General features: G+C 41.4%; 1 protein-coding gene and 1 long non-coding RNA gene across 2 annotated transcripts; one reads left to right on the top strand and one right to left on the bottom strand.

Annotated features, from left to right (window-relative positions):
* The first annotated feature begins 444 nt into the window (after positions 1-444).
* On the top strand, positions 445-22,293 carry LOC134294044 (uncharacterized). Its single transcript, XR_010001022.1, has 3 exons — positions 445-1,364; positions 17,960-18,691; positions 21,023-22,293. It is a non-coding gene; the product is annotated as an uncharacterized LOC134294044 (long non-coding RNA).
* On the bottom strand, positions 929-13,091 carry asb12 (ankyrin repeat and SOCS box containing 12). Its single transcript, XM_003229312.4, has 3 exons — positions 12,847-13,091; positions 5,209-6,052; positions 929-3,951 (listed from the first exon to the last, which is right to left on the bottom strand). The coding sequence occupies exons 2-3, from the start codon at positions 6,029-6,031 to the stop codon at positions 3,818-3,820; spliced, it is 957 nt and encodes a 318-aa protein (XP_003229360.3). The 5' UTR covers positions 6,032-6,052; positions 12,847-13,091; the 3' UTR covers positions 929-3,817.
* Positions 22,294-27,858: the final 5,565 nt, after the last annotated feature.

Raw genomic sequence — 27,858 nt, 5'->3', positions numbered from 1 at the left:
GGCCTGCAATGACTAACTGCCTGCTTGCTGAACTGTAATTAAAGGTTGCTAATGAGAACTGAAACAGTTGACCTGCCTAGTAAACTATGATAAGAACTGACAGTGATAAGAGACATTTTTTACATCTGTTTACATCTGTCAACATTTGCAGACTTGATGAACTGTTTACATTAATCAAAGACTATGGTTCCTTTAAGTAAGGAAGTCAACGCAAGCCTTACGTTTGCTAACACTAATCAAGAAGAGTCAAGAACTGACCAGGAAAATGAGACAGAATCAACACGTTCCAGGATGGAAGATGTCCATCAGTAATTTGCAACTTGTGGACATCATTAGAGGAAATATTGTTATATAAGAAGGCTTCCAACAGTCCAAAAATTGTGACAGACAGCAGAGCTATTCGCCCGCCATGCTCAGTGGAGATGGTGTATGAGGATGAATGCGCCGGGCTGTGGCGCAGCTGGCTAGTAACCAGCTGCTATAAAAATCACTACTGACCGAGAGGTCATGAGTTCGAAGCCCGGGTCGGGTTAAGCCTCCGACCATTAAAAAAAATAAAATAGCCCTGGCTTGCTGTTGACCTAGCAGCCCCGAAAGACAGTTGCATCTGTCAAGTAGGGAAAATTTAGGTACGCTTTATGCGGGAGGCTAATTTAACTAATCTACAACACCATAAAACTGCTCACGAGGAAAAGAATGAGGAAGAACAGCCACCATTGGACGGTGAAGCAACAGCTCCCCCTGTGGCCGGAATCATGAAGCTGGAAAGATGTTAAAAATGCCTCTGTGTCTGTCTAAAACTGAATGTTGTTTGTCTGTTGGCATTGAATGTTTGCCATATATGTGTTCATTGTAATCCGCCCTGAGTCCCCTTCAGGGTGAGAAGGGCGGAATATAAATACTGTAAATAAATAAATAAATAAATAAATAAATTTACATGTTTATTAGCCAATGTAGGTAGTCAGGGAATCCAATTTAGGTGCATAGAATCTGTATGTCCAATGTCGTTCTTTATGTAAAAATGTTGTTCTGTAAAACTTGTTCCAATACACCCTCTCACTCTGGAAATTGCAGTAAACACAACCTATGCCTTAAAGTTATGGAAAAGTTATTCATGTCGTCTGTAAGAAGCTCAAGAGATGTTGTTCCATGGAGTTGGTGATGGAAGTGGATGACCTCGGAGAAGCAGGAGGGAGGGGATAATAATAGGTCAATGACATCACAGAAGTAGAGGTGGGATAGGCTGATGACCTCACAGAAGCAGATATGGGATTGGTGGAAGAATTCTCAGAAGCAAAGGCAGGATAGACGGATACTTCATAGAATAACGGGTGGGAATGGTGGAGGACCTCTCTGAAACCAAGGTAGAATGATGATGATGATAATAATAATAGTACAGTAGAGTCTCGCTTATTCGTCATAAACTGGCGGGCAGAATGACGGATAAGTGAAACTGACGGATAATAGGGTGGGTGCTCACTCGCCCACTCTCCCTCCCTCACTCACTTACCAGGCCGGATCCCAGCAGTGGCGACGACAGCACCGGGACCTGGCGGGGTGAGTAAGTGAGAGAGTGAGCGAGGACCTTTGCCACCCTCCTTCGCTCGCCTGCTCTCCGTCCTTCAGCTCCTTTGCCATGCCGGATCCCGGCAGCAACGGGGCCCGGCTGTTAGTGTATTCTGTTGTTAGAGTGAAATGCTATATCAAGTTATGCTGTTGGGTGTTTGCAACTGTGTGTTTCCGGCAGAGCATTCCAGCAGCGCATGGGTTAAGCACAAGCCAGCTTGATTGATTGCCCGCAGGACCAATAGGTCAGGGCTTCCGTTTGAATTGTCTGACCGGAACTTTCATCATGAACTGAGGAATGCAGGAGGTGCCAGTTTGTTCTGATAACAGCCTTGGCAAACAGAGAAGATGAGTCATGTGTCCGGAGAGTTATGGCTTTCAGTAATTGTAAATAACTTGTAAAATAAAGTAATTAGACCTGCTGGGATCAACAGTAAAACAACAATTGAGCTGTCGTTTTGTTGGTGCCACTTTTGCTGCTGCATCAAGTGGTCCTTCGGGTGAGCAGACAGAGAGAACTGACTCATCAAACAGTGAGGGTGACGGACGATCGATTTAACTCCCTATGCTCACTCACCCGGCTGAGTTCTGGCAGCACTGGGACCCAGCAGGGTGAATGAGTGACAGAGCGAGTGAGCAGGGGAGAACATCTGCCTCGGATAGTATGGAGTGTTGGATAAGCGGAACTCGGATAAGCGGGACTCTACTGTAATAGTAATAATTCCACCTTACTGGGATCTGCGCGCATCATCCGAAAATACATCACACAGTCCTAAACACTTGGGAAGTGTTCGACTTGTGATTTTGTGATACGAATATATATCTCGTTTGCAGTGTCATACTGTGTCTTTGTGTCAATAGTAATAATAATAATTATTATTGCTACTACTACTGTCATTTATATCCCTCTTTACCTCTTTTAAAAAGAGACCCAGTGGCTAAAGGACCTCATAGAAGTAGGGGTGGGATCCGTGGAGGACCTCACAGAAGCAGCGGTTGAATAGGTCTGCAAAGAAGCAGAGATGGGATGAGACCATGACCTCACAGAAAGTAGAGATAGATGACCTCACAAAAGCAAAGGTGGGCTTGGTGGAGGATGTCGTAGAAGAAGAGGTGGATGTTCTCTCTGAAGCAGAGGTGGGGTAGGAGGGGACCTCATAGAAGAAGATGTGGGACTCTCTGGCCCTTTCCACACTGCCATATAAAATCCAGATTATCTACTTTGAACTAGGGGTTCTTCTACATATGGTCAAAAACTCGGAAGTAACTGGGATAAAAGGGAACATGACGTTTCAACAAAGTACAGGTAGAATCAGGTTAACAGCTGAAAAGCACGTGTTAAAAATGTGTGCTTAAAACCCGATTCCGCCCCAAAATGGGCACCTTCACATGACTGTATATCCATGCAGTCATGCCAAACACGTTTCCCTTTCACCTATGTGGACTGCTCCAGCACACGTGCATGCTTTAAAAGCCCGAAACAGCTGATCAAGCTGTCAAAACACGGAGCCATGGACACACAGGTGGCTCAAGGGAAGCAAAATGGGAAAGCAATTAGAACCCTCTGAAACTATCATACTAAACAGAGCTTGAATTAACAATTTGGTGAAGAGATACAAAATCTGCTTGTGTGTACATTATGATATTTGCATGTGTGCATATGAGGTCCAGTGCATAACGGAGTGGCAGTGTAGACTCATATAATCCAGTTCAAAACACATAATGTGGATTATCTGATGTGGTAATCTGGATTATATAGCAGTGCAGAAGGGGCATTCAGAGCAAGAGATGGGAATAGGTGGATGACCTCACAGAAGGCTTGGTTGGATAGGCAGGTGATTTCTCAGAAGGAGAGGTGGGATTGGTGGAGAACCCCACAAAAGCAGAGGTAGATGGCCCCACAGAAGCAGAAGTGGGGCAGACCTCTCTGGGAGATTCAAGAACCCATGTGAAATAATGATGTGTCATGTGCAATAAGTCTCTCATCTCGACGAGACCCTAAACAGACCAGGTTTTTGAGCCCTTGATTGTTCACAAAACCCACCCACCCTTTCCTACTAACAGTCCAATTTCTGACTTTAGACAAAGTCACAGAGGCCAGGGAACCCACAACACACAACACACAACCTAAACAAGAAGGCCACGGCACTCGTTTCCCAATTCTTAGTGGTTCTGTTTTTCTCTTTTCTTCCTTTCTTATCCAAGTTACAGTCCTTGATCACCTCTGAGCAGTTCCAACTTGGGTCTTCCGTTACAACTGGTGTTTGAGGTAGTTGCGCAGCGGAGGCGGGATTTCCAGTTGATCCGCAGCACAGGGTTGGTTTGGCGGTTTGAGGAACTTCCGGATGGCGAGTCTGCATAGAGACATCAAGGATTTGGGGACAGCTGGGGAGCAGGGGAGGGGAGCGGGAAGAAAAGGAAACCGTGAAACCTAAACAGTCACCTTGCTATGTTTTCAAGCTTGACATCTATATATATAAAAATGTGATGTGCGTTTTACGATGGAGTAAACAACAAAACCACTGAACCAAATCACACCAAATTCCCATGATTCCATGACATTAAGCCATAGCAGTTAAAAGTGGTCTCATGGCCCTTCCGCACAGCCATATAACTCAGAATACCAAGGCAGATAATCCACAATATCTGCTTTGAACTGGATTATGTGAGTCCACACTGCCATATAATCCAGCTCAATGTGTTGAAGAGTATATACGGTACTAATTTCACTTATGCATTTCCCCCTGAAATGTTTGCAAATCCTTTCTCTATATAAGTGCATTTCCCTCCTGCAATATTTGCAAGCCCTATATATTTATGTTTATATCTACCTAGACATCTCTATAAGTGTGTATGCATTTTCCTCTGCAATATTTGTAAGCCCCATATATCTATATTTATATATATCTATCTAGACATCTCGCTACATATAGATGATTATATCTGTATAGGATTTGTAGAGACTTGCAAACATGTGAAGCGAAAATTCATATATAAAGTATTGTATAGATACAGATATACAGGTACAGTAAAGTCTCACTTATCCAAGCTTCGCTTGTCCAAGTTTCTGGATTATCCAAGCCATTTTTGTAGTCAATGGTTTCAATATATCATGATATTTTGGTGCTAAATTCGTAAATACAGTAATTAATACATAGCATTACTGCGTATTGAACTACTTTTTTCTGTCAAATTTGTTGTATAACATGATGTTTTGGTGCTTAATTTGTAAAATCATAACCTAATTTGATGTTTAATAGGCTTTTCCTTAATCTCTCCTTATTATCCAAGATATTTGCTTATCCAAGCTTTTGCCGGCCCGTTGAGCTTGGATAAGTGAGACTCTACTGTACATGAAATCTCTAGATACCTATATGTATATAGGATTTGCAAACACTTGCAAACATATGAGGGGAGAATTATATATAAAATTAATGTAGATAGATAGATAGATATCCCAGAATCTGATCCCAGGTTTTCTGCTTTAAACTGGATTACATTAGTCCACACTGCCAGATAATCTGGGATAAACAGATAACCTGGGATCAGATCCTGGGATAGAGGGCCTGCCTGGAAGGGCCCTAAGTTCTTAACATAAGAACATAAGCATGCATTTTAAGAAGTTAGAAGTCAGTGTGCTACCTCTTTCATGGACTAACAAATCCAGCACCTCAGAGTTGGCCGAGATCTTATCCAGCGCGACTCCCGGCAAATACACATTGGCTCCAAAGTCTATGAGGAGTTGGACGAACTCAGCTCCGCAGCCGTGCCTCAGGCAGATCTCCAGAAGCGTCTTTGGGTTTTTGATGCGGCTGACCATTTTCTCGTCGTTGCAGTTGTAGTTCGGGTCAGCCCCGTAGAGGAGCAGGGCCTTGAAGCACTCCAGGTGCCCGTAGACGGCCGAGAGGTACAAGGGGCCGGAGCAGGCCACAGAGTTGGCCGCCCACTCGGGAACCCTGGCCTTGACGTTGGCCTCTGCCCCGTGGGCCAAGAGCTCCTGGAGGATGTCCACGTCGCCGTCCCTGGCCGCAGTGAGGACTGGCGTACAGTTGTTGTGGACGCTCCCCGACGGGTTCGCCCCGGCCGCCAAGAGGGCCCTGACGCAATCCAGGTGGCCGTTGTTGACGGCCACGAAGAGCGGGGTCTGGGCCTTGACGTCCAAGCTGTCCACCTCGGCTCCGTGGGCCAGGAGCACCTCCACGCACCTTGTGTGGCCTTTGGAGGCAGCCAAGCGCAGGGGCGTCCCCGGGACCCCCCACCCGCTCCGGCTGTTGATGAACCGGCGGAAGCGCTCTTGGTGGAGCAGGTCATCCAGGCGGCGGTCGTTGTCCTGGGAGACGGCGAGGTTCAGCTCCTGCCTCTCTTCTTCCCCTTCCTCGTCTTCTCTGGGCTGGAGCATCGAGAAGATCTTGGTGATATCCAGCAGGCTCATCTTGATGTGTTTCTTGAAGGTGACTTTCATCATGAACTGGGCAGTGTTGGAAAGCTGCAAGGCCCACAAAACCCACACAAGGTCAGACTCATGGAAGGGAAGAGACAGCAATGCTTGTATATATAAAGCAAACTCCAAAACCCATCTATCTATATATATAAAAACTAGCTGTGCCCAGCCACGCATTGCTGTGGCGAAGTCTGTTGGTATGGGAAATAAAGTATTGAGGAATTGGTGGTAGTTAAGGTAAAGGGTAAAGGTTTTCCCCTGACATTAAGTCCAGTTGTATCCGACTGCACACTGAAGTGGATTATATGGCAGTGTTGAGTCACGATAATCCAGTTCCAAGCAGATAATATAAGATTATAAATGGGTTATATAGCTGTGTGGAAGGGCCTTGGGTCTACACTGCCATATAATCCAGTTAAAATCAGATAATCTGTATTTTATAGGCAGTGTGGAAGAGGCCTAAGTGAGGCCTAACTCTGCCTGTCCGCTGGGCTGAGTAGGTTGCTAGGAGACCAAGTGGGCGGATCTTAGCCTTCTAACTGGCAGCAATTGGATAAAAACAATTCTTCCTTTCCCTCTAATTAGGACTGTATGTTTCTTTTCTTTTTGTTGTATGAATGTAGAGGCATGGATGAGGGGTTGTGCTGCCAAGTTTAGTGTTTCTGGGATGTGTAGTTTTGTTGTTTTGTCCTAGGCTGAAATTTCATTACCCTTTTCTATATATAGATGTAATGTGCGTTTTTCCCATGGAGTAAACAACAAAACCACTGAACCAAATCACACCAAATTTGGCCACAAAAGACACAGTCATCCAATCTATGCCTTTTAATAAAAAACTAGAAAAATAAAGTCCAAGTTACAGAGGACGAGAAAGAGCCGTTTTCCCCCCTGGCTGCAAGTCAGAAGGGTTTAGGCCCCGCCCACTTCGTGTCATAGCAACTCCCTCTGCCACTATGGCACCCAGGGGACTGGCAGGGTTCACTTAGACCTATAAAATATAGATTATCTGATTTTCACTGATTGTGGGTGATCCTGGAACATAACCCCCATGATAAGTGAGGGAACACTGTATATACAATATATTATATATTATTATATTATATATTACTAGCTGTGCCCGGCCACACGTTGCTGTGGCGAAGTCTGGTGGTATGGAAAATAAAGTATTGAGGAATTGGTGGTAGTTAAGGTAAAGGGTAAAGGTTTTCCCCTGACGGAGCTTAGCCTTCTAACTGGTAGCAATTGGATAAAAAACAATTATTCCTCTCCTTCTAATTAGGACTTTATTTTTCTTTTTTCTTTTTGTTGTATGAACATAGAGGCATGGATGAGGGGTTGTGCTGCCAAGTTTAGTGTTTCTGGGATGTGTAGTTTTGTTGTTTTGTCCTAGGCCGGAATTTCATTACCCTTTTATATATATAGATTATATTATATATTAGTATATTGGTACAGCATAATATGATAATAATAAGTTGCATTCATTCTCCAATGTAGATGCACCCAAAGATATTTGTGGCCCTACGGACACCGAGAAAGGGAATTGCTGGCTTTTCTTTGCCTTTTGCAAGCAGACAAATGCTTGAATTCCACCTGCTTGGTTGTGAAATGCGAGACGTTAAGGGGGAAGGGGAGCAGAACTATTTCCGGTGCATTCCATTCCAGAAGTGGAATGACAGAGGATATATCCAACTGGGTCCGTAGAAGAGTATGAAACCGGAGCATTGGAGGGCTGTATTGGTTTTACTTTAAAACAATATGGATGGCCTGAACACACAAAACTTCTCTTAACAAAGAAGTATGGCCTGGATCTGATTGTTAGCCCCAGCCATTGAATTAATGTCTACAAAGCATCAATATCTTCAGCAAGTCTGTGAAGAATATAATTTGGGGAGAGTTCTGTGAAGTAAATAAGGAACTTTACAAAGATAATCAAGCACAATTACTGTATATACTCGAATATAAGCCTAGTTTTTCAGCCCTTTTTTAAAGACTGAAAAAGCCCCCCCTCGGCTCATACTCGGGTGAGGGTCCTGGTTGGCTTATATTTGGGTCAGCTTATACCCAAGAGTATATGGTACATTTATTATTTTTCTCTATTATTATTGGTATTAATACATTTGTTATTTTTCTCTATTATTGTTGCTACTATTACATTTATTTTACTCTATTTTATTATTATTAATACCTTTATTATTTCACTCTGATCTTATTATTATTATTGCATTTATTATTTTACTCTATTTATTATTACATGTATTATTTTCCTGTATTTATTATTATTACTGTATTATTATTATTATTATTATTATTATTATTATATTTATTATTTCACTTTGATCTTATTATTATTATTGCATTTATCATTTTAACAATATTTATGATTACATGTATTATTTTCCTGTATTTATTATTATTATTATTATTATTATTATTATTACATGTATTATTTTACTCTATTATTATTAAAAGGACACATAAAGCACATTTACATTGAAGAAGATGAGAATAATGATTTGATCAGAGTTGGACAGTCTTATCTTAAATTTCAGCTTGATGTAAATATTCAAAAACATTTAACCTACTGATGCTTCAATTAATGTAATTTTATTGGTATCTATTTTTATTTCTGAAATTTCCCACCCTCGGCTTATACTGGAGTCAATGTTTTCCCAGTTTTTTTGTGGTAAAATTAGGTGCCTCAGCTTATATTCGGGTTGGCTTATACTGGAGTATATACGGTATTTATCAATGGAACCAGGACAAGAATAATCAAGATTAATAGTGGAACTAAACAAGGTTGTCCACTCTCCCCTATTCTATTTGCTTTGGCAACAGAACCTTTAGCAAATTTTATCAGGGACGATGACAAAATTAAAGGCTTCAAAATTGCAAGGGAATTAATCGAAATAAATTTATTCGCGGATGATGCCATGGTTCTAATGGGAACACCAGTGGACTATATAAAAGAAGTTATTCATACCATAAAAATTTATGGTTATTCATACCATAAAAATTCCTACCAGAAGTTAGGAATTATGGGAGTTGGAGTCCAAAACACCTGGAGGGAGGGCCCAAGTTTGCCCATGCCTGATGTAGATGCATGCATGCAAACAAAAAATGTTGGGTATCTTCAGTCAAAAGACCCTTCCGAGTTTAGGAAAGACTGGGAGCCCTTCAAGAGGTTTTTAGAAGGAAAGAATATTTCAACGTGGGGGTTTCAAATTTGACTATTAGAAATTTTAATTTTTACCACTCGTTTATGTAAAAAAAAAGTCATGATGAAGAAAAAAAGAACTAGAATTCACAATTGCTGGTGGCTTGTGAACAGGTTGTGAAACAGTGAAAATAAGCAGATAATTCAGGTGTATTTCAAGGGATTCTGGACCTTGTGCAAAATAGAAAACTAACTGAGCATATTTATGGAGAAACTGTTATATTTCTCGGAATATCTGAATAGCCATGGAGATCTCTGGGATATCTTACTGGAGTGCTTCACTGGAAAACCAGCGAGGTAGACTATTTAGTTGATGACCTCTGGAACAATAGATAGTATAATTAGAATAGGATGGATTCAACCCTGGTATTTTCATTAAGACATCCTAGTCTATATATTTGTAGAAATGCTCTGATTCACTGCCTGCATATTACAATTTATTATGCTTTATTTTATTTAATAAAAGAACATTCCTAAAATAAAAAAGTGATACAACAGACTATAGGATAATTCTGCCAGAAATGCAGGCATTTATATTCTACCATCTAAGGAAATACATTAGAAAGTATTCCTAATGTACTAAAAAGCAAAAATATACTATTCTAGGAGTAAGAACATGATTTATTACTAGCCTTAATGAAATATAGACATATCATAAATGCACGTTATATTATTCTTCTATATCTCTCTGCTAACCAAATGATGACATATTGCTTGGAAATCCTATTATTATTATTATTATTATTATTATTATTATTATTATGACACAGCAAACAAGATAGATATGCTGGATTTCGTATCACAGAATCACAAGTCGAACACTTCCCAAGTGTCTAGGACTGTGTGATGTATTTTCGGATGATGCGTGATTATTATCATTATTATTATATTTTCCAACTGTCGTCCTGGAACAACAATGATGGTTTAGTTTAACTATAACAGATTTTGGCAGTTCTTTGTTAGAGCATTTCCAATGTCAGCTGCTTCTAACCTAGTGATTTTACTCAAAGCGTTTAATGCCAGTGCTAATGCTTTTTTGCTTTTGCTTTTTGGTGCGTTTCTTTGCCAAGTACTTTTGCATTTTTATATCGCCATTTGTCCAGGTTTATTATTATTATTTTTATATAAATATGGACACTTTAGCTTTGTTTTTGGTTTTTGGTTTCTCTCTCTCTCTCTCTCTCTCCCTTTTTGATCCTTTTTTAATTGCAGTTTTCCTACTTTCTATACAATCAAATGTTCTCACTCTTTTGATGTTAATTTACTCTGTCTTATAAGGTAAAACTTCAATAAAAATATATTTTAAAAAAATGTTGGGTGAAAGACACTACCAACAGACAGAGCTCAAGGCATCTGCTTGCATTTTTAAAACTTTCTTCAGGGTTCCAGATGCTGTCATGACGAGCAGCTTCCATTCCATGGCAGCTAATGGGAGAATAATAATATCACGTTCCCTTTGGCTATTCCTGAGCTTCTTTGGATCCGGGATTTTTGAAGGCTATTTTGACTCCGGCACGTGATGCATTTTGGAGATATGTCGCATTCCAATGTCGCCAAACCAGGCAACCGAAGGGACCTTTGCGGGATAACAAAAGGCAACATGTCCCTGTTTACTAAAGTTTAAAACTGGGGCGAGCTAAAAGAAAACAATTGATTATGTGCAACCAATTGGCAAGAATATCTGATTCCTAGCTACAGGAGCAACACAATGTCTTACAGGTGCATCTAAAAGACACCCAGTCTTTTAGGCTCAGAACATGCCCATCTGTATTTTATGAGTGTTTTTATGAATGACTGATGTAATTTAATAACTTTTTAATTGATTCACAATGTATTGTATCTATATATATATAAAAGAGTGATGGAATCACAGCACCAGGCAAAACAATAAAACTAGAGGCCCCCCAACCTCGAAATTTTACAACACAACCCATCATCCACGGCTCTAGGTTGATACAACAAAAAGAAAAGAAAAATAAAGTCCTAATTAGAAGGAGAGGAATAATGGCTTTTATCCAATTTCTGCCAGTTAGAAGGCTAAGCTCCTCCAACTTGGTCTCCTAGCAACCCAATAAAAAATAATAATAAATACTTAAAAACACTAAAAAATAATACAATAAAATACAGTAGAGTCTCACTTATCCAAGTCTCGCTTATCCAAGCCTCTGGATTATCCAAGCCATTTTGGTAGTCAATGTTTTCAATATATCGTGATATTTTGGTGCTATATTTGTAAATACAGTAATTATAACATAACATTACTGCGTATTGAACTACTTTTTCTGTCAAATTTGTTGTATAACATGATGTTTTGGTGCTTAATTTGTAAAATCATAACCTAATTTGATGTTTAATAGGCTTCTTCTTAACCTCTCCTAATTATCCAACATATTCGCTTATCCAACATTCTGTCAGCCCGTTTATGTTGGATAAGTGAGACTCTACTGTACTTTCAATTGAAATCCTGATAGGTTTATGATGGTTAAAATTGTTTTCATTTTTAAATATTGTATTGTTCTTTTGTCGTCGTCGTTGTTGCACTACAAATAAGACATGTGCAGTATGCATAGGAATTTGTTTGTATTTATTTTTTTTCAAATGATAATTTGGCCCCTCAACAGTCTGAAGGATTGTGGACCGGCCCTCTGCTTCAAAAGTTTGGGGAGCCCTGCTCTACGGTATCCTTAATGCAGGGGTCCCCAAACTTAGGCCCAGGGGCCGGATGCGGCCCTCCAAGGTCATTTACCTGGCCCCCGCCCTCAGTTTTATAATATAATATTTTATATCATTTTAAATAATATAATATATTGTATATACATGTAATATTGATAATAATATTATAATGTTATACAATATAATACTAATAATAACACCATATAATAATATTAATTGTATATTACATATAATATTGCAGTATAGTGGTATAGTTCAATATAGTAATATATAATGCTAATATTGTGCTATGATAATAATATAATATATTGTTTGTACATACAGCTGCTCTGAGTCCCCTTCGGGGCGAGAAGGGCGGGATATAAATGTAGTAAATAAATGTAGTAAATGAATAAATAAATAATTTTAGACTTAGGCCCAAAGTCTGAAATGACTTGAAGGCTCACAACAACAACAATCCTACTTAACTTGACTATCTCATTGGCCAGTAGCAGGCCCACACTTTCTATTGAAATCCTGATAGGTTTATGTTGGTTAAAATTGTTTTCATTTTTAAATATTGTATTGTTGTTTCGTTGTTGTTATTGTTGCACTACAAATAAGACATGTGCGGTATGCATAGGAATTTGTTTGTATTTTTTTTCCAAATGATAATTCGGCCCCTCAACAGTCTGAAGGATTGTGGACCGGCCCTCTGCTTCAAAAGTTTGGGGACCCCTGCCTTAATGAATCCAACCCAAACTCTGCGCGTGGCCGAGCCTCGTGAGCGTGGGATCCCACCTGCCAGGGAGAGGCGCCCGCGCGCCCTTGGCGACTAGTATCCAGAGCCCAAGCCGCAAAGAAGCGTGTCGCGGGTCTCGGCGCACGTGTGAACCAATCCGGGTGTTGTTGTAATTTTTTTTCTTTTGGGAAGGGGGTTGATTGGGATGGGGGGGGTGTTGTGGCTACTCACGGGCTGGAGTGGCGCGGCGGAGGCGGGTGGCTGCGGGTAGCCCGGCGGAGCGGCCAATGCGCGTGTCGCGAGGGGTCCCTCTGTGAGGTGGGCTGCGGGCGGGGCGGGGGGGGGGGCTTGGAGACCCCCTAGGCTTCTATGGCGAGCAGAAGGAGGCCAAGGCCGGGCCGCCCCGCCCAAGCCCAGCGCCCCGACGGACAGCTGCGCCTCGACGGGCTTCTCCACTTCTCTCCCCTTGGACTAATTTTAGCCCCGTCTTATCGGTGCCAAACCATTCTTGGGCAGGAGACGCAGGCCTCGCCCTCCTTCCGAAGAGGGGGTCTCTCTCCTGAGGCCCCTCCACTGACTTGGGGGTCGCTTTCCGCTCTCCTGACGCCCCTTCCAACACAGCTGTAGAACATCCACACTGAACAGGATTACATAGCAGATAACCCGGTTCAAAGCAGGTACAGTAGAGTCTCACTTATCCAACATAAACGGGCCAGCAGAATGTTGGATAAGCAAATATGTTGGATAATAAGGAGGCATTAAGGAAAGGCCTATTAAACATCAAATTAGGTTATGATTTTACAAATTAAGCACCAAAACATCATGTTAGACAACAAATTTGATAGAAAAGGTAGTTCAGTATGCAGTAATGCTATGTAGTAATTACTGTATTTACAAATTTAACACCAAATTATCACGATATATTGAAAATATTGACTACAAAAATGCGTTGGATAATCCAGAACGTTGGATAAGCGAGTGTTGGATAAGTGAGACTCTACTGTATTATTTTTATTTATTTATTTACAGTATTTCTATCCCGCCCTTCTTTCTCACCCCGAAGGGGACTCAGGGCGGATCACATGACACATATAGTCAAACATTCAATGCCTTTTAACATAGAACAAAGACAAACAACATAGCTCCGAGCGGGCCTCGAACTCATGACCTCCTGGTCAGAGTGATTGATTGCAGTTAATTGCAGCTGGTTTGCTGGTCTACTCTCCCGTCTGTGCCACATTATTATTATTATTATTATTATTATTATTATTATTATTATTATTATTATTTTATTTATTAATACCCCACTTTATCTCCCCAAAAGGGACTAAAGTGGCTTAGCCTGCAGAAGTGAAGTTTGAAGGGAGACATGATCACCATGTTTAAATATATGAAAGTATATTATGGAGTATCTGCCTTGATATTCTGACTCCTATGGCTGTGTTGAAGGGCCCTATTTCACAAAGCAGGGGAATTCCAGACAGGCAACAATCAGGGCCAGCTAACACCTCCTAATAATAATAATAACAAGAAAACTCATGACCATTCATCATTCACTGCACCCTCGCAGTGATGTTGACCGGCTCTATCTGCCTAGAAGATCAGGGGGCAGAGGACTCTTACAAGTCAAACAAGCAGTCAAAGAAGAAGAACATGCCCTGGCAGAAGATGTCAAGCAAAGTGAAGAACCTGCTTTGATTGAAGTCAAAAATCAGAAACTCCTCAAAGCACAGCAGACAAAGAATCATTATAAGAAAACCGCACTACAAACTAGAGCTGACAGCTGGCACAACAAAACATTGCATGGAAAGTTCCTTGACAAAATTGAAGGAAAAGCTGATAAGGAGAAAAATCCTCAAAGCACAGCAGACAAAAAAAACCAGTACAAGAAAACCGCACTACAAACTAGAGCTGACAGCTAGCACAACAAAACATGAAAGAAATTGAAGGAAAAGCTGATAAGGAGAAGACCTGGCTCTGGCTCACGAATGGGACCCTGAAGAAGGAGACAGAAGGCCTGATCCTTGCAGCCCAGGAGCAAGACATCAGGACAAAGGCAATTTAGGCCAAGATCGAAGAATCAGCTGATGACCCAAAATGCAGACTGTGCAAGGAAACTGACGAATCTATGGATCATCTCCTCAGCTGCTGTAAGAAAATCGCACAGAGAGACTACAAACAGAGGCACAACTATGTGGCCCAAATGATTCATTGGAACTTATGCCTCAAGTACCACCTCCCAGCAGCAAAGAACTGGTGGGATCACAAACCTGCAAAACTATTGGAAAATGTGCACGCAAAGATACTGTGGGACTTCCGAATCCAGACTGACAAAGTTCTGGAACACAACACACCAGACATCACAGTTGTGGAAAAGAAAAGGGTTTGGATCATTGATGTCGCCATCCCAGGTGACAGTCGCATTGACAAAAAACAACAGGAAAAACTCAGCCGCTCTCAGGACCTCAAGACTGAACTTCAAAGACTCTGGCAGAAACCAGTGCAGGTGGTCCCGGTGGTGATGGGCACACTGGGTGCCGTGCCGAAAGATCTCAGCCGGCATTTGGAAACAATAGACATTGACAAAATCACGATCTACCAACTGCAAAAGGCCACCCGACTGGGATCTGCAGCATCATCCGAAAATACATCACACAGTCCTAGACACTTGGGAAGTGTTCGACTTGTGATTTTGTGAAACGAAACCCAGCATATCTATCTTGTTTGCTGTGTCATACAATGTCGTTGTGTTGATAATAATAATAATAATTTCCAATGAATCATTTGGGCCACATAGTTGTGCCTCTGTTTGCAGTCTGTCTGTGTGATTTTCTTACAGCAGCTGAGGATGTGATCCATGGTTTCGTCAGTTTTCTTGCACAGTCTGCATTTTGGGTCATCAGCTGATTTTTCGATCTTGGCCTTAATTGCCTTTGTCCTGATGGCTTGCTCCTGGGCTGCAAGGATTTGACAGAAAAAGTAGTTCAATACATAGGAATGCTATGTAGCAATTACTGTATTTACGAATTTAGCACTAAAATATCACCATATATTGAAAACATTGACTACAAAAATGCGTTGGATAATCCAGAACGTTGGATAAGTGAGTGTTAGATAAGTGAGACTCTACTGTATTATATTTAGTGTCTGTTTCTGTCAGGATCCGATGTCTGACTGGTTTGAGGGTGACATCTTGTGGACATTCAGGATTGTTGTCATATTCTTTCTTCAACTGCTTTCAGACTTATGACAACCTATTATTACAGTAGGGTCTCACTTATCCAACATAAACAGGCCAGCAGAACATTGGATAAGCGAATATGTTGGATAATAAGGAGAGATTAAGAAAAAGCCTATTAAACATCAAAATAGGTTATGATTTTACAAATGAAGCACCAAAATATCATGTTATACAACAATTTGACAGAAAAAGTAGTTTAATACGCAGTAATGTTATATTTTAATTACTGTATTTACGAATTTAGCACCAAATTATCACAATGCATTGAAAACATTGACTACAAAAATGCGTTGGATAATGCAGAACGTTGGATAAGTGAGTGTTGGATAAGTGAGACTCTACTGTATTGCTTTTATTGTTGTTGTTGTTGTTGTTGTTGTTGTTGTTGTTATTTCAAGACTAGCTTGGGTACCTGCCATGCCCTGGTTATTTGCAAAAGTCATTTTTTTAATTGTACAAAATGCACAAGGTTGTCGGTGAACTACACATCAGAAATTCCATCAGGACTTAAAATTTATTAAGTTGGGCAAGTTTGCTCTAGATGCATCTTGGGTGGGGTTCAGTGTGTTCTCTGGCTGTAGGGTGAACTACAACTCCCACCATGGTGAATCAGTCCCCCCAAAACCCTCCAGTAGGTTGAATTAGTCATGGGGGTTCTGTGTGCCAAGTTTGGTCCAAGTCCATCATCAGTGGAGGTCAAAGTTTCTCTGTTTGTGGGTGAACTAAAACTCCTAGAAAGGAAGGCCAGTTCCCGCTAAACCCCTCCCGTAATAAAATTTCAGCATATCAGGTATGAGTGCCAAGATTGGCATTCCTTGCGGGAATATATTTTCTGCTCTCGCTTTGACAAGAAACCAAGGTTCAGCCAGGGTCAAGTACGTATCGCCGAAATGACGGCATTTTGAGCTCTGCCTGCTCCATTGTTGTTGGAGTGGAAATGAGTCAGAGGGACATGGACTGAATCTAATCTTTCTTCGCTTCCAATCCATCTTTCTCTCTCTAACGGCAGCCCATTTGTTTACATCCTGCAACAGGAGTCTTCGAAATCGGGAGGAAAGTATTGGAAAAGACCAGCGTTTCCACCCTTTCTGTAAGACATTTTGGGATGGTACTACCCTGCGTTCAATCACTTCTGTTATGGGTGACCCAAAGACTCATTGGGTTGAGCTTCCCGAACTTCCAGCCTTCTTAAGCTTGCCCTCTGAGATTTCCCTTTCACACGTCATTTATTTTGCTTGCAGTTCCCAGCATCTGCAAAGTGCCTCACAAGGATTTTTTTTAAACCAAAGACTCTTGTTTCATGTCTGATGTAAGCCTTTTTGATGGGAATTATGGGATTCAGGTGCAGGATATCCCTGCTGTCGGAGATGAGGAGCAGGGAGTATTCTGGATGAATGGATTTTAATCTTGGACATTCTTAAAATTTTATATAATGTGATTTTATTTTGTAATGGTATCTGTTATATATGAACTGTTGTTTTGTAGATTGTTTTATATGAATTGTTGTTTTTACATTGTTTTTAGGCATTGAATTTTTGCCTATTTACTGTAAGCCGCTTTGAGCCTCCTCGGAGAGAAAGGCGGGGTAAAAGTAATGTAAATAAATAAATAAATAAATAAATTTCCCACGGGAAGAAATGATGTTGTTACTGATGATGGTTTTCAGGTGCAAGAAGCAGAAAGGGAGAGTAGCTCCCAGCCTGATAACACTAACAAGCCCTGTGGCCTTGAAAGCGATGATGAGGGCGCGTTTCTAGATCGGGCCAGTCGTTTGGAATTTCAGGGTTGCGTAGAAGCCTCAGAATAGCAAATAAGAGGGAGGCCAAAGGGCAAAGAAATGCCTTCATGGTATGCTATTGAAACAGTCTGCTGAGAGGGAAATCTTCGTCAAAGCAATTCCTCGCTTGAATCAAGAACTAAGTCTGCTTTCCTGCATTATCTTATAGCTTGAATGTATCCTTGTTTCTGGGACTTTGGTTTCGTTTTATGCCTAATGTTTCCATGGATTTGTTCTTACAGCCTTGTTTTTGTAACTATCTTTTGGAACTGAACTTTTACCTTTTATGAACTGTCTTTTCCTTATTTCCTAATAAACTACAAAAGACTACAATCTGTGTGCAGCCTGGTGTCTTTAGCAAGGTGACGCTAACCTGAGATGCGACAGATGGGTGATGGAGTCTTTCATACGTAGATGATGCCCAGGAAGACAGCTGGATGGAGATCCCGGGGCCTGGAGTACTGGCGAAAGGTTACCAAAAGGTCTTGATCAATGGCAATCTTCTCCAAAGGGATTTTTATATTGAGATATAAAACAGAACATGTTAAATACACACAAAAAAGGGTTCGCGGATACCGAGGGCTCCCAGCGAGGGAACCGGGGAACTAACTAGTAACCGTAAGCATAAAGTATTACTTGGCTGAAGTTGTTATTGTTGAAGAAGGCCAGAAATGCTTTCCATCCCTCCAAAAAAGTCTTCAACCACTTTGTTTTTCAAAGTCTGCATTAATCTGGCTCTTTGGGCAAGCTCAACAATAACCCATTCTTTTTCTGTTGGTGTTCCCAAATTCCTCGGGATGAATTTTCTGCTTTTGAAAGCAGTTCATCCACATACATTCAACGGAAATATGTTACCTTCTCACCTGGGAGTAACTACATGTAAACATGTCAGAACCAAACACCTTCTGGCAAATTTCCCTACGAACATTCATTCCGGCCCAATAAAACAACTTCTCCTGCAATTAACAGCTTGTTCGCCAAGTTTTTGTAGGTTCCTCGGTGGATCAAATTAAAACCCTAATTGGATCTGAACATTCCTGGGATCGTCAATGGAAGAGGTGAGTCTTTCAAGTTGTCCGAAGTTGCCAAATGCAGGATTCGAGGAGCGATTTGCTTCCAGGGAGCCTTTGCAAAAGGGAGGATGCCTCCCTCCTTGTCACACCCAGTTTAGCATTTACCCGGCAGCCATTAACCCAGTTTTAGGCAACTGGCAAGGCTAGTAGAGACACGCTGCTTGTTGCTGGCTTGTTGTCCAAAACGTCAAAGCAGACAATTGCCAGATGCTGGAAATCTTTGGATAACACAAAACCATTTGCACCAACAGGACCGACTGATCGGGTCCTGTTCTGGAATCCCATTTGGTCAGGGTTAGTTTGATGCTCCTTTCTCTTGGCACGTTTCTCCCTTAAGCCCTCCATTTGTGCCAGTTCAATCTCCGCAGCACTGCTGGTCACAGCTGACCTCCAGTTAGAGCGCTCAAGGGCTTTATTAACGTCAGGGGAAACCTTTACCTTTATACGACTATATTGCAATATTATTAGTAACACTGCATGTAATATAAATATACAATTATAATACTGTAGTACAGTAGAGTCTCACTTATCCAACATAAACGGGCCGGCAGAATGTTGGATAAGAGAATATGTTGGATAATAAGGAGAGATTAGGAAATAGCCCATTAAACATCAAATTAGGTTATGGTTTTACAAATTAAGCACCAAAACATCATGTTATACAACAAATTTGACAGAAAAAGTAGTTGAATATGCAGTAATGCTACATAATAATTACTATACGAATTTAGCACCAAAATATCAGGATGTATTGAAAACATTGACTACAAAAATGCTTTGGATAATCCAGAATGTTGGATAAGCGAGTCTAGGATAAGTGAGACTCTACTGTATTATTATTATTATTTGGCATCATTACTTCAAAGATATTACGTTCTAAAATGGTAAGCAATAGGGATGTGCATTTTTTCGTTAGTTGTCGTAAGTCGTATCAAATTCATTAAATTCATACTTACAATGCGATATATAATAATAATAGTAATAATAACTTTATTTATAATAATAACTATACTACAATGCCTTAAATGATTTTTCTAATATTTTTGTTTTAATTATGTTTTATTTAAATTATGACTTGTTTAATTAGTTTTTAACGTTGATGCTTGTTTTAACTATTCATTTTATGATGTTATATGATATGTGGGCTTGGCCCCATGTGAGCCGCTCCGAGTCCCAGTTGGGGAGATGGATGCATACAAAAATAAAGTTGTTGTTGTTGTTATTATTATTATTATTATTATTATTATTATTATTATTATTAATATTAATATTCTGCAGTCTCTCCCCAAGTACACCCAGGGCGGACTCACAACAAAAGATGGCAAACATTCAATGCCAGATCCAATTCATAAATAAGAAACATAAAATAACCATGTCCCAAAAAAACCCACAATCTAATAATGCAGACATTACACATATCTTATATAAATAACAGTAACATTCATTTAAAATAATTATTAAAATATTATGCAGCCAATAACGCCAGCAAGGTCAATGGCACCAACAGGATTCTATGAAAATGTAGAATTGGTTAATATTGGTTTCTATTGGTTAATATGAAAGACATTTCATCAGATAGCTGTTGTGACTTAAAAGACACATTTTATCAAAACTTAAAAAAAATCCCTGAAATCAGATGTATGGATATTTCTGAATGTTTGGGGGAATGACCCTTGTTATCTTGAGTCATTGCATAGAAAAATCAAGGAGATTTCTCTTGTAGTTTTTAAAATATTGTTTATAGAAACTTTGAAAATTCTCCAAAAATCCATGGACGAGTGAAATTTTCTGAAACTTGAGGTGCTCACAGGGGTCAATGTGTTCTACCATTGTAACAAGTTTCACTCCAAATAGCTGTAAAAATGAAGGAGGAAAGAGCCTCTGAAGTTTCCCCACTTGTACAATTACTAGAACGAAAAAGTAATAAAATTTCATTACTCTTGTTATAGTAATGAAATTTTCAGAAATGACACCTTAGAAACACTTTAGAAACGAAATGTCGGCACCCCCTAATTTTGTAATAACTTTTGAAACTTTTTTTTCAAAAGTAAAAAAAAAATTAAAGTATTTCCCATTTGCGCAATTACTAGAACGAAAAAGTAATGAAATTTCGTTAGTCTCGTTATAGTAATAAAATTTTCATTAACGGCGCTTTAGAAACACTTTAGAAACGAAACGTCGGCACCCTGTAATTTTGTAATAACTTTTGAAACTTTTTTTTTCAAAAGCAAAAAAAATTAAAGTATTGTGTCTCTATTTGTGGATCACAGAGTCGTGACATCTCTGGACACTAACTTCTTTCCGACCCTGCAATAGGTTTGCCTTAGAGTCACCAAAGGTCAGAAAGAACTTGAAAGCACACAACAACAACGGCAGCAGCAGCTTCCAAATCTGTCCAGTCCCGAGACCGGTTGGCCAATCCAGGAGAGAGTGCTTGGGATGACTCACAAAACCAGAGGAAAGCTTCCCTGAGTCACCCTTTCTGCAGGCTTTTCTCCGCACCTTTTCAGCTCCACCAGAACAAATCCCATCAGCAAAAGCTTCAAAGCAACGTCAGCAGAGAACTCCCTTGGAGAGCATGCAAATCCAGTAGTCCAAGGACACAAACCAGTTGCCCGGCCCACATATCTGCCAACACTTTACAAGGCAATAACTGGGAATCATGTGGCCAAACAACATTAAAAAAAAAACCCTCAAGGACTTCTTTCCCATCCTTTACCGTGATAACAATTTACACATATCCTATAATTGCCCACATTGGTAGGGACAGCCCCAGTTAACCTTCTAATGTCCTATTTTAGCCTGCTATGGCTTCTAAATGTGTGTATAATATTCTGGATGTGTTGTGTATGCTGGGGCAGGCTATAGTAATACATCTGAAGCTATCTATCTATATATAAAAAAGTGATGGCATCAGGGCAGCGGACAAAACAACAAAACTACAGCCCCCCTAACCTCGAAATTTGACAACACAACCCATCATCCACGGCTCTAGGTTGATACAACAAAAAGAAAAGAAAAATAAAGTCCTAATTAGAGGGAAGGGAATAATTGTTTTTATCCAATTGCTGCCAGTTAGAGGGCTAAGCTCTGCCCACTTGGTCTCCTAGCAACCTACTCAGTCCAGGAGACAGGCACAGTTAGGCCTCAGGCCTCTTCCACAATGCCTATAAGATACAGGTTATCTGATTTTAACTGGATTATATGGCAGTGTAGACTCAAGGCCCTTCCACATAGCTATATCACCCATTTAGAATCTTATATTATCTGCTTTGAACTGGATTATCTTGAGTCCACACTGCCAGATAATTCACTTCAGTGTGCATTTTATACAGCTGTGTAGAAGGGGCAGTTCTAGGCAGATAATATAAGATTACAAATATACAGTAGAGTCTCACTAATCCAACATAAACAGTGCCCTCTATCCTCACCACTTTCACAGTACCTACACAAACAACCAAATGCATACTAAACATAAAGACAACCATACAACAGACATTCAATACCACCACTGCCTCAACAATTTCTCACCAACACCACCAGACAATGACACAGCAACGCGTGGCCGGGCACAGCTAGTATATATATATGTGTGTGTGTGTATAATATTCCGGATCTATTTCGGACACTGAAAAAAATATTCCGGATGTGTTCCGGACACCTGAGAAATATTCCGGATGCGTTTCTGGACACCTAAGAAATATTCCGGATGTGTCCTGGATGCCTGAGAAATATTCCGGATGTGTTGCAGACACCTGAGAAATATTCCGGACGTGTTCCGGACACCCGAGAAATATTCCGGACGTGTTCCGGACACCCGAGAAATATTCCAGACGTGTTCCGGACACCTGAGAAATATTCCGGATGCGTTTCTGGACACCTAAGAAATATTCCGGATGTGTCCTGGATGCCTGAGAAATATTCCGGATGTGTTGCAGACACCTGAGAAATATTCCGGACGTGTTCCGGACACCCGAGATATATTCCGGACGTGTTCCGGACACCCGAGAAATATTCCAGACGTGTTCCGGACACCTGAGAAATATTCCGGACGTGTTCCGGACACCCGAGAAATATTCCGGACGTGTTCCGGACACCCAATAAATATTCCGGACGTGTTCCGGACACCCAATAAATATTCCGGACGTGTTCCGGACACCCGAGAAATATTCCGGACGTGTTCCGGACACCCAATAAATATTCCGGACGTGTTCCGGACACCCAATAAATATTCCGGACGTGTTCCGGACACCCGAGAAATATTCCGGACGTGTTCCGGACACCCAATAAATATTCCGGACGTGTTCCGGACACCCAATAAATATTCCGGACGTGTTCCGGACACCCGAGAAATATTCCGGACGTGTTCTGGACACCCGAGAAATATTCCGGACGTGTTCCGAACACCCGAGAAATATTCCGGACGTGTTCCGAACACCCGAGAAATATTCCGGACGTGTTCTGGACACCCGAGAAATATTCCGGACGTGTTCTGGACACCCGAGAAATATTCCGGACGTGTTCTGGACACCCGAGAAATATTCCGGACGTGTTCCGAACACCCGAGAAATATTCCGGACGTGTTCTGGACACCCGAGAAATATTCCGGACGTGTTCCGAACACCCGAGAAATATTCCGGACGTGTTCTGGACACCCGAGAAATATTCCGGACGTGTTCTGGACACCCGAGAAATATTCCGGACGTGTTCCGAACACCCGAGAAATATTCCGGACGTGTTCTGGACACCCGAGAAATATTCCGGACGTGTTCTGGACACCCGAGAAATATTCCGGACGTGTTCTGGACACCCGAGAAATATTCCGGACGTGTTCCGAACACCCGAGAAATATTCCGGACGTGTTCTGGACACCCGAGAAATATTCCGGACGTGTTCTGGACACCCGAGAAATATTCCGGACGTGTTCTGGACACCCGAGAAATATTCTGGACGTGTTCTGGACACCCGAGAAATATTCCGGACGTGTTCTGGACACCCGAGAAATATTCCGGACGTGTTCCGAACACCCGAGAAATATTCCGGACGTGTTCTGGACACCCGAGAAATATTCCGGACGTGTTCTGGACACCCGAGAAATATTCCGGACGTGTTCTGGACACCCGAGAAATATTCCGGACGTGTTCCGAACACCCGAGAAATATTCCGGACGTGTTCTGGACACCCGAGAAATATTCCGGACGTGTTCCGAACACCCGAGAAATATTCCGGACGTGTTCTGGACACCCGAGAAATATTCCGGACGTGTTCTGGACACCCGAGAAATATTCCGGACGTGTTCCGAACACCCGAGAAATATTCCGGACGTGTTCTGGACACCCGAGAAATATTCCGGACGTGTTCTGGACACCCGAGAAATATTCCGGACGTGTTCCGAACACCCGAGAAATATTCCGGACGTGTTCTGGACACCCGAGAAATATTCCGGACGTGTTCTGGACACCCGAGAAATATTCCGGACGTGTTCTGGACACCCGAGAAATATTCCGGACGTGTTCTGGACACCCGAGAAATATTCCGGACGTGTTCTGGACACCCGAGAAATATTCCGGACGTGTTCCGAACACCCGAGAAATATTCCGGACGTGTTCTGGACACCCGAGAAATATTCCGGACGTGTTCCGAACACCCGAGAAATATTCCGGACGTGTTCTGGACACCCGAGAAATATTCCGGACGTGTTCCGAACACCCGAGAAATATTCCGGACGTGTTCTGGACACCCGAGAAATATTCCGGACGTGTTCTGGACACCCGAGAAATATTCCGGACGTGTTCTGGACACCCGAGAAATATTCCGGACGTGTTCTGGACACCCGAGAAATATTCCGGACGTGTTCTGGACACCCGAGAAATATTCCGGACGTGTTCTGGACACCCGAGAAATATTCCGGACGTGTTCTGGACACCCGAGAAATATTCCGGACGTGTTTCGGACACCTGAGAAATATTTTGGATGTGTTCCGGACACCTGAGAAATATTCCAGAAGAAGAAGAGGAAGAAGAAGAAAAGATGTGAAGAAAGAAGAAGAAAGAAGAAGAGCAAGAGCAAAGGATCCCATTTCCAAGGAGCCCTTTCTTCCGAGGGAGAGCCCAACCCGGGTTCCCTGGTTAGTGCCTTTGCCTGCGACCCATCCATCCCCACGTGCGCGGCCCCTCCCCCTCCCCCTCCTCCTCCCCCTCGAGGCCCCTCCCCCTCCTTTTCCTCGGCTCCGAACGGGCTCCGCTTTCCCCCGACGTGTCTCCACTCGCCTCCACTCGTGCGTTCAAGGGCTCGCCTTTCCCAACCCACCCGGATTGGATCCGGATTGTGCGCCAGGGAGAGAGAGAGAGAAGAGCCTTCCCGAGAGATGAGCGGAGCAGCGCCCGGCCTCGCCTCACGAAGGTAGGGCCCTGGGATCTGTAGTTTGCCAAGCCCCTAGTCCTCTTGGGCAGGGGAGCCTCAAGACCTTGTTAAACCAAAACTCTGTTGATCCTATATAGCGTTGTGCCAGTGCAGTCCAAAAGTGACAGGAAACACTGGGTTGCTGTGAGTTTTCCGTACTCTCGGTCCGCGTCCCAGAAGCATTCTCTCCTGACGTTTCGCCCACATCTGTGGCAGGCATCCTCGGAGGTTGTGAGCTCTGTTGGAAACAAGGCAAGTGGGGTTTATATATCTGAGGAATAATCTCCAGGGTGGGAGAAAGAAAGAACTCTTGTCTGTTTGAGGCATGAAGTGTGAATGTTGTAATTGACCATCTTGATTAGCATTGAATAGCCTTGCAGCTTCAAAGCCTGGCTGCTTCCTGCCTGGGGGAATCCTTTGTTAGGAGGTGTTAGCTGGCCCTGATTGTCTCCTGTCTGGAATTTCCACTGTTTTCAGAGTGCTGTTGATTATTTACTGTCCTGAGATTAGAGATTGATTAGCACTGAATGGCCTTGCAGCTTCAAAGCCTGGCTACTTCTTGCCTGGGGGGATCCTTTGTTGGGAGGTGTTAGCTGGCCCTGATTGTTTCCTGCCTGTAATTTCTCTGTTTTCAGTGTGTTGTTCATTATTTACTGTCCTGAGATTAGAGATTGAGTAGCATTGAATGGCCTTGCAGCTTCAAAGCCTGGCTGCTTCTTGCCTGGGGGAATCCTTTGTTGGGAGGTGTTAGCTGACCCTGATGGTTTCCTGTCCGAAATTCCCCTGTTTCGAGAGTGTTATTCTTTATTTACTGTCCTAATTTTGGAGTGTTTTTAAATACAGTAGTCTCTCACTTATCCAAGCTTCACTTATCCAATGTTCTATATTATCCAACATAGTCTACCTTTTGGTAGTCAATGCTTTTTGTAGTAAATGTTGCAATGTTTTGGTGCTAAATTCATAAATACACTAATTACTACATAACATTACCAACACCTGGGCGTCCCCTGGGCAACGTCCTTGCAGACAGCCAATTCTCTCACCCCAGAAACAACGGAGGTTGTTCCTGACACGAAAAACAAACAAATAAATTTAAAATAACATTACTGTGTTTTGAACGGCTTTTTCTGTCAATTTCTTGTAAAACATGATGTTTTGCTGCTTAACTTGTAAAATCATAATGTAATTTGATGTTTAATAGGCTTTTTTGTTAATCCCTCCTTCCTTATTATCCAAGATGTTCACTCATCCAATGTTCTGCCGGCCCGTTTATCTTGGATAAGTGAGACTCTACTGTACTGGGAGCCAGATTGAGTTCAATTTCATGGTTCCCTCCTTTCTGTTGACATTGTCCACATCAGGGGTCCCCAAACTTTTTAAACTGGGGGCCAGTTCATGATCCTTTGGACCGTTGGAGGGCCAGACTATAGTTGGCCACCAAGCAATAATAATAATAAAAATAATAATGATGATGATGATGATAAAGAGGGTTGGAAGAGACCCTTTGGGCCAGTGAATCTAATCCCCTTCTGCCTTTGGGCACCAAAAGCACAAGCAAAGCACCCCTGACAGATGGCCTCCCAGCCTCAATGATAATAATAATAATAATAATAATAATAATAATAATAATAATAATAATAATAATAATAATCTGGAACACAACACACCAGACATCACAGTTGTGGAAAAGAAAAAGGTTTGGATCATTGATGTCGCCATCCCAGGTGACAGTTGCATTGACGAAAAACAACAGGAAAAACTCAGCCGCTCTCAGGACCTCAAGATTGAACTGCAAAGACTCTGGCAGAAACCAGTGCAGGTGGTCCCTGTGGTGATGGGCACACTGGGTGCCGTGCCAAAAGATCTCAGCCGGCATTTGGAAACAATAGACATTGACAAAATTACGATCTGCCAGCTGCAAAAGGCCACCTTGCTGGGATCTGCGCGCATCATCCGAAAATACATCACACAGTCCTAGACACTTGGGAAGTGTTCGACTTGTGATTTTGTGAAACGAAATCCAGCATATCTATCTTGTTTGCTGTGTCATATAATAATAATAATAATAATAATAATAATAATAATAATAATACATCACACAGTCCTAGACACTTGGGAAGTGTTTGACTTGTGATTTTGTGAAACGAAATCCAGCATATCTATCTTGTTTGCTGTGTCATATAATAATAATAATAATAATAATAATAATAATAATAATAATACATCACACAGTCCTAGACACTTGGGAAGTGTTTGACTTGTGATTTTGTGAAACGAAATCCAGCATATCTATCTTGTTTGCTGTGTCATATAATAATAATAATAATAATAATAATAATAATAATAATAATAATAATAATAATACATCACACAGTCCTAGACACTTGGGAAGTGTTCGACTTGTGATTTTGTGAAACGAAATCCAGCATATCTATCTTGTTTGCTGTGTCATAATAAAATAATAATAATAATAATAATAATAATAATAATAATAATAATAATACATCACACAGTCCTAGACACTTGGGAAGTGTTCGACTTGTGATTTTGTGAAACGAAATCCAGCATATCTATCTTGTTTGCTGTGTCATATAATAATAATAATAATAATAATAATAATAATAATAATAATAATAATACATCACACAGTCCTAGACACTTGGGAAGTGTTTGACTTGTGATTTTGTGAAACGAAATCCAGCATGACTATCTTGTTTGCTGTGTCATAATAAAATAATAATAATAATAAT

Source organism: Anolis carolinensis, unplaced genomic scaffold (genome assembly GCF_035594765.1).
Source record: "Anolis carolinensis isolate JA03-04 unplaced genomic scaffold, rAnoCar3.1.pri scaffold_12, whole genome shotgun sequence".
Taxonomy (NCBI): Eukaryota; Metazoa; Chordata; class Lepidosauria; order Squamata; family Dactyloidae; genus Anolis; species Anolis carolinensis.
Note: the sequence above shows the minus strand (reverse complement) of the source record. Positions and strands in the feature narration are given on the sequence as shown.

Coding starts and splice junctions, on each gene's coding strand:
- asb12 (XM_003229312.4), bottom strand. CDS start 6,031: ATGATGAAAGTCACCTTCAAGAAACACATCAAGATGAGCCTGCTGGAT. Junction 3,952..5,208: donor TTTGTTAGTCCATGAAAGAG/GTAGCACACTGA, acceptor CCTGCTCCCCAG/CTGTCCCCAAATCCTTGATG.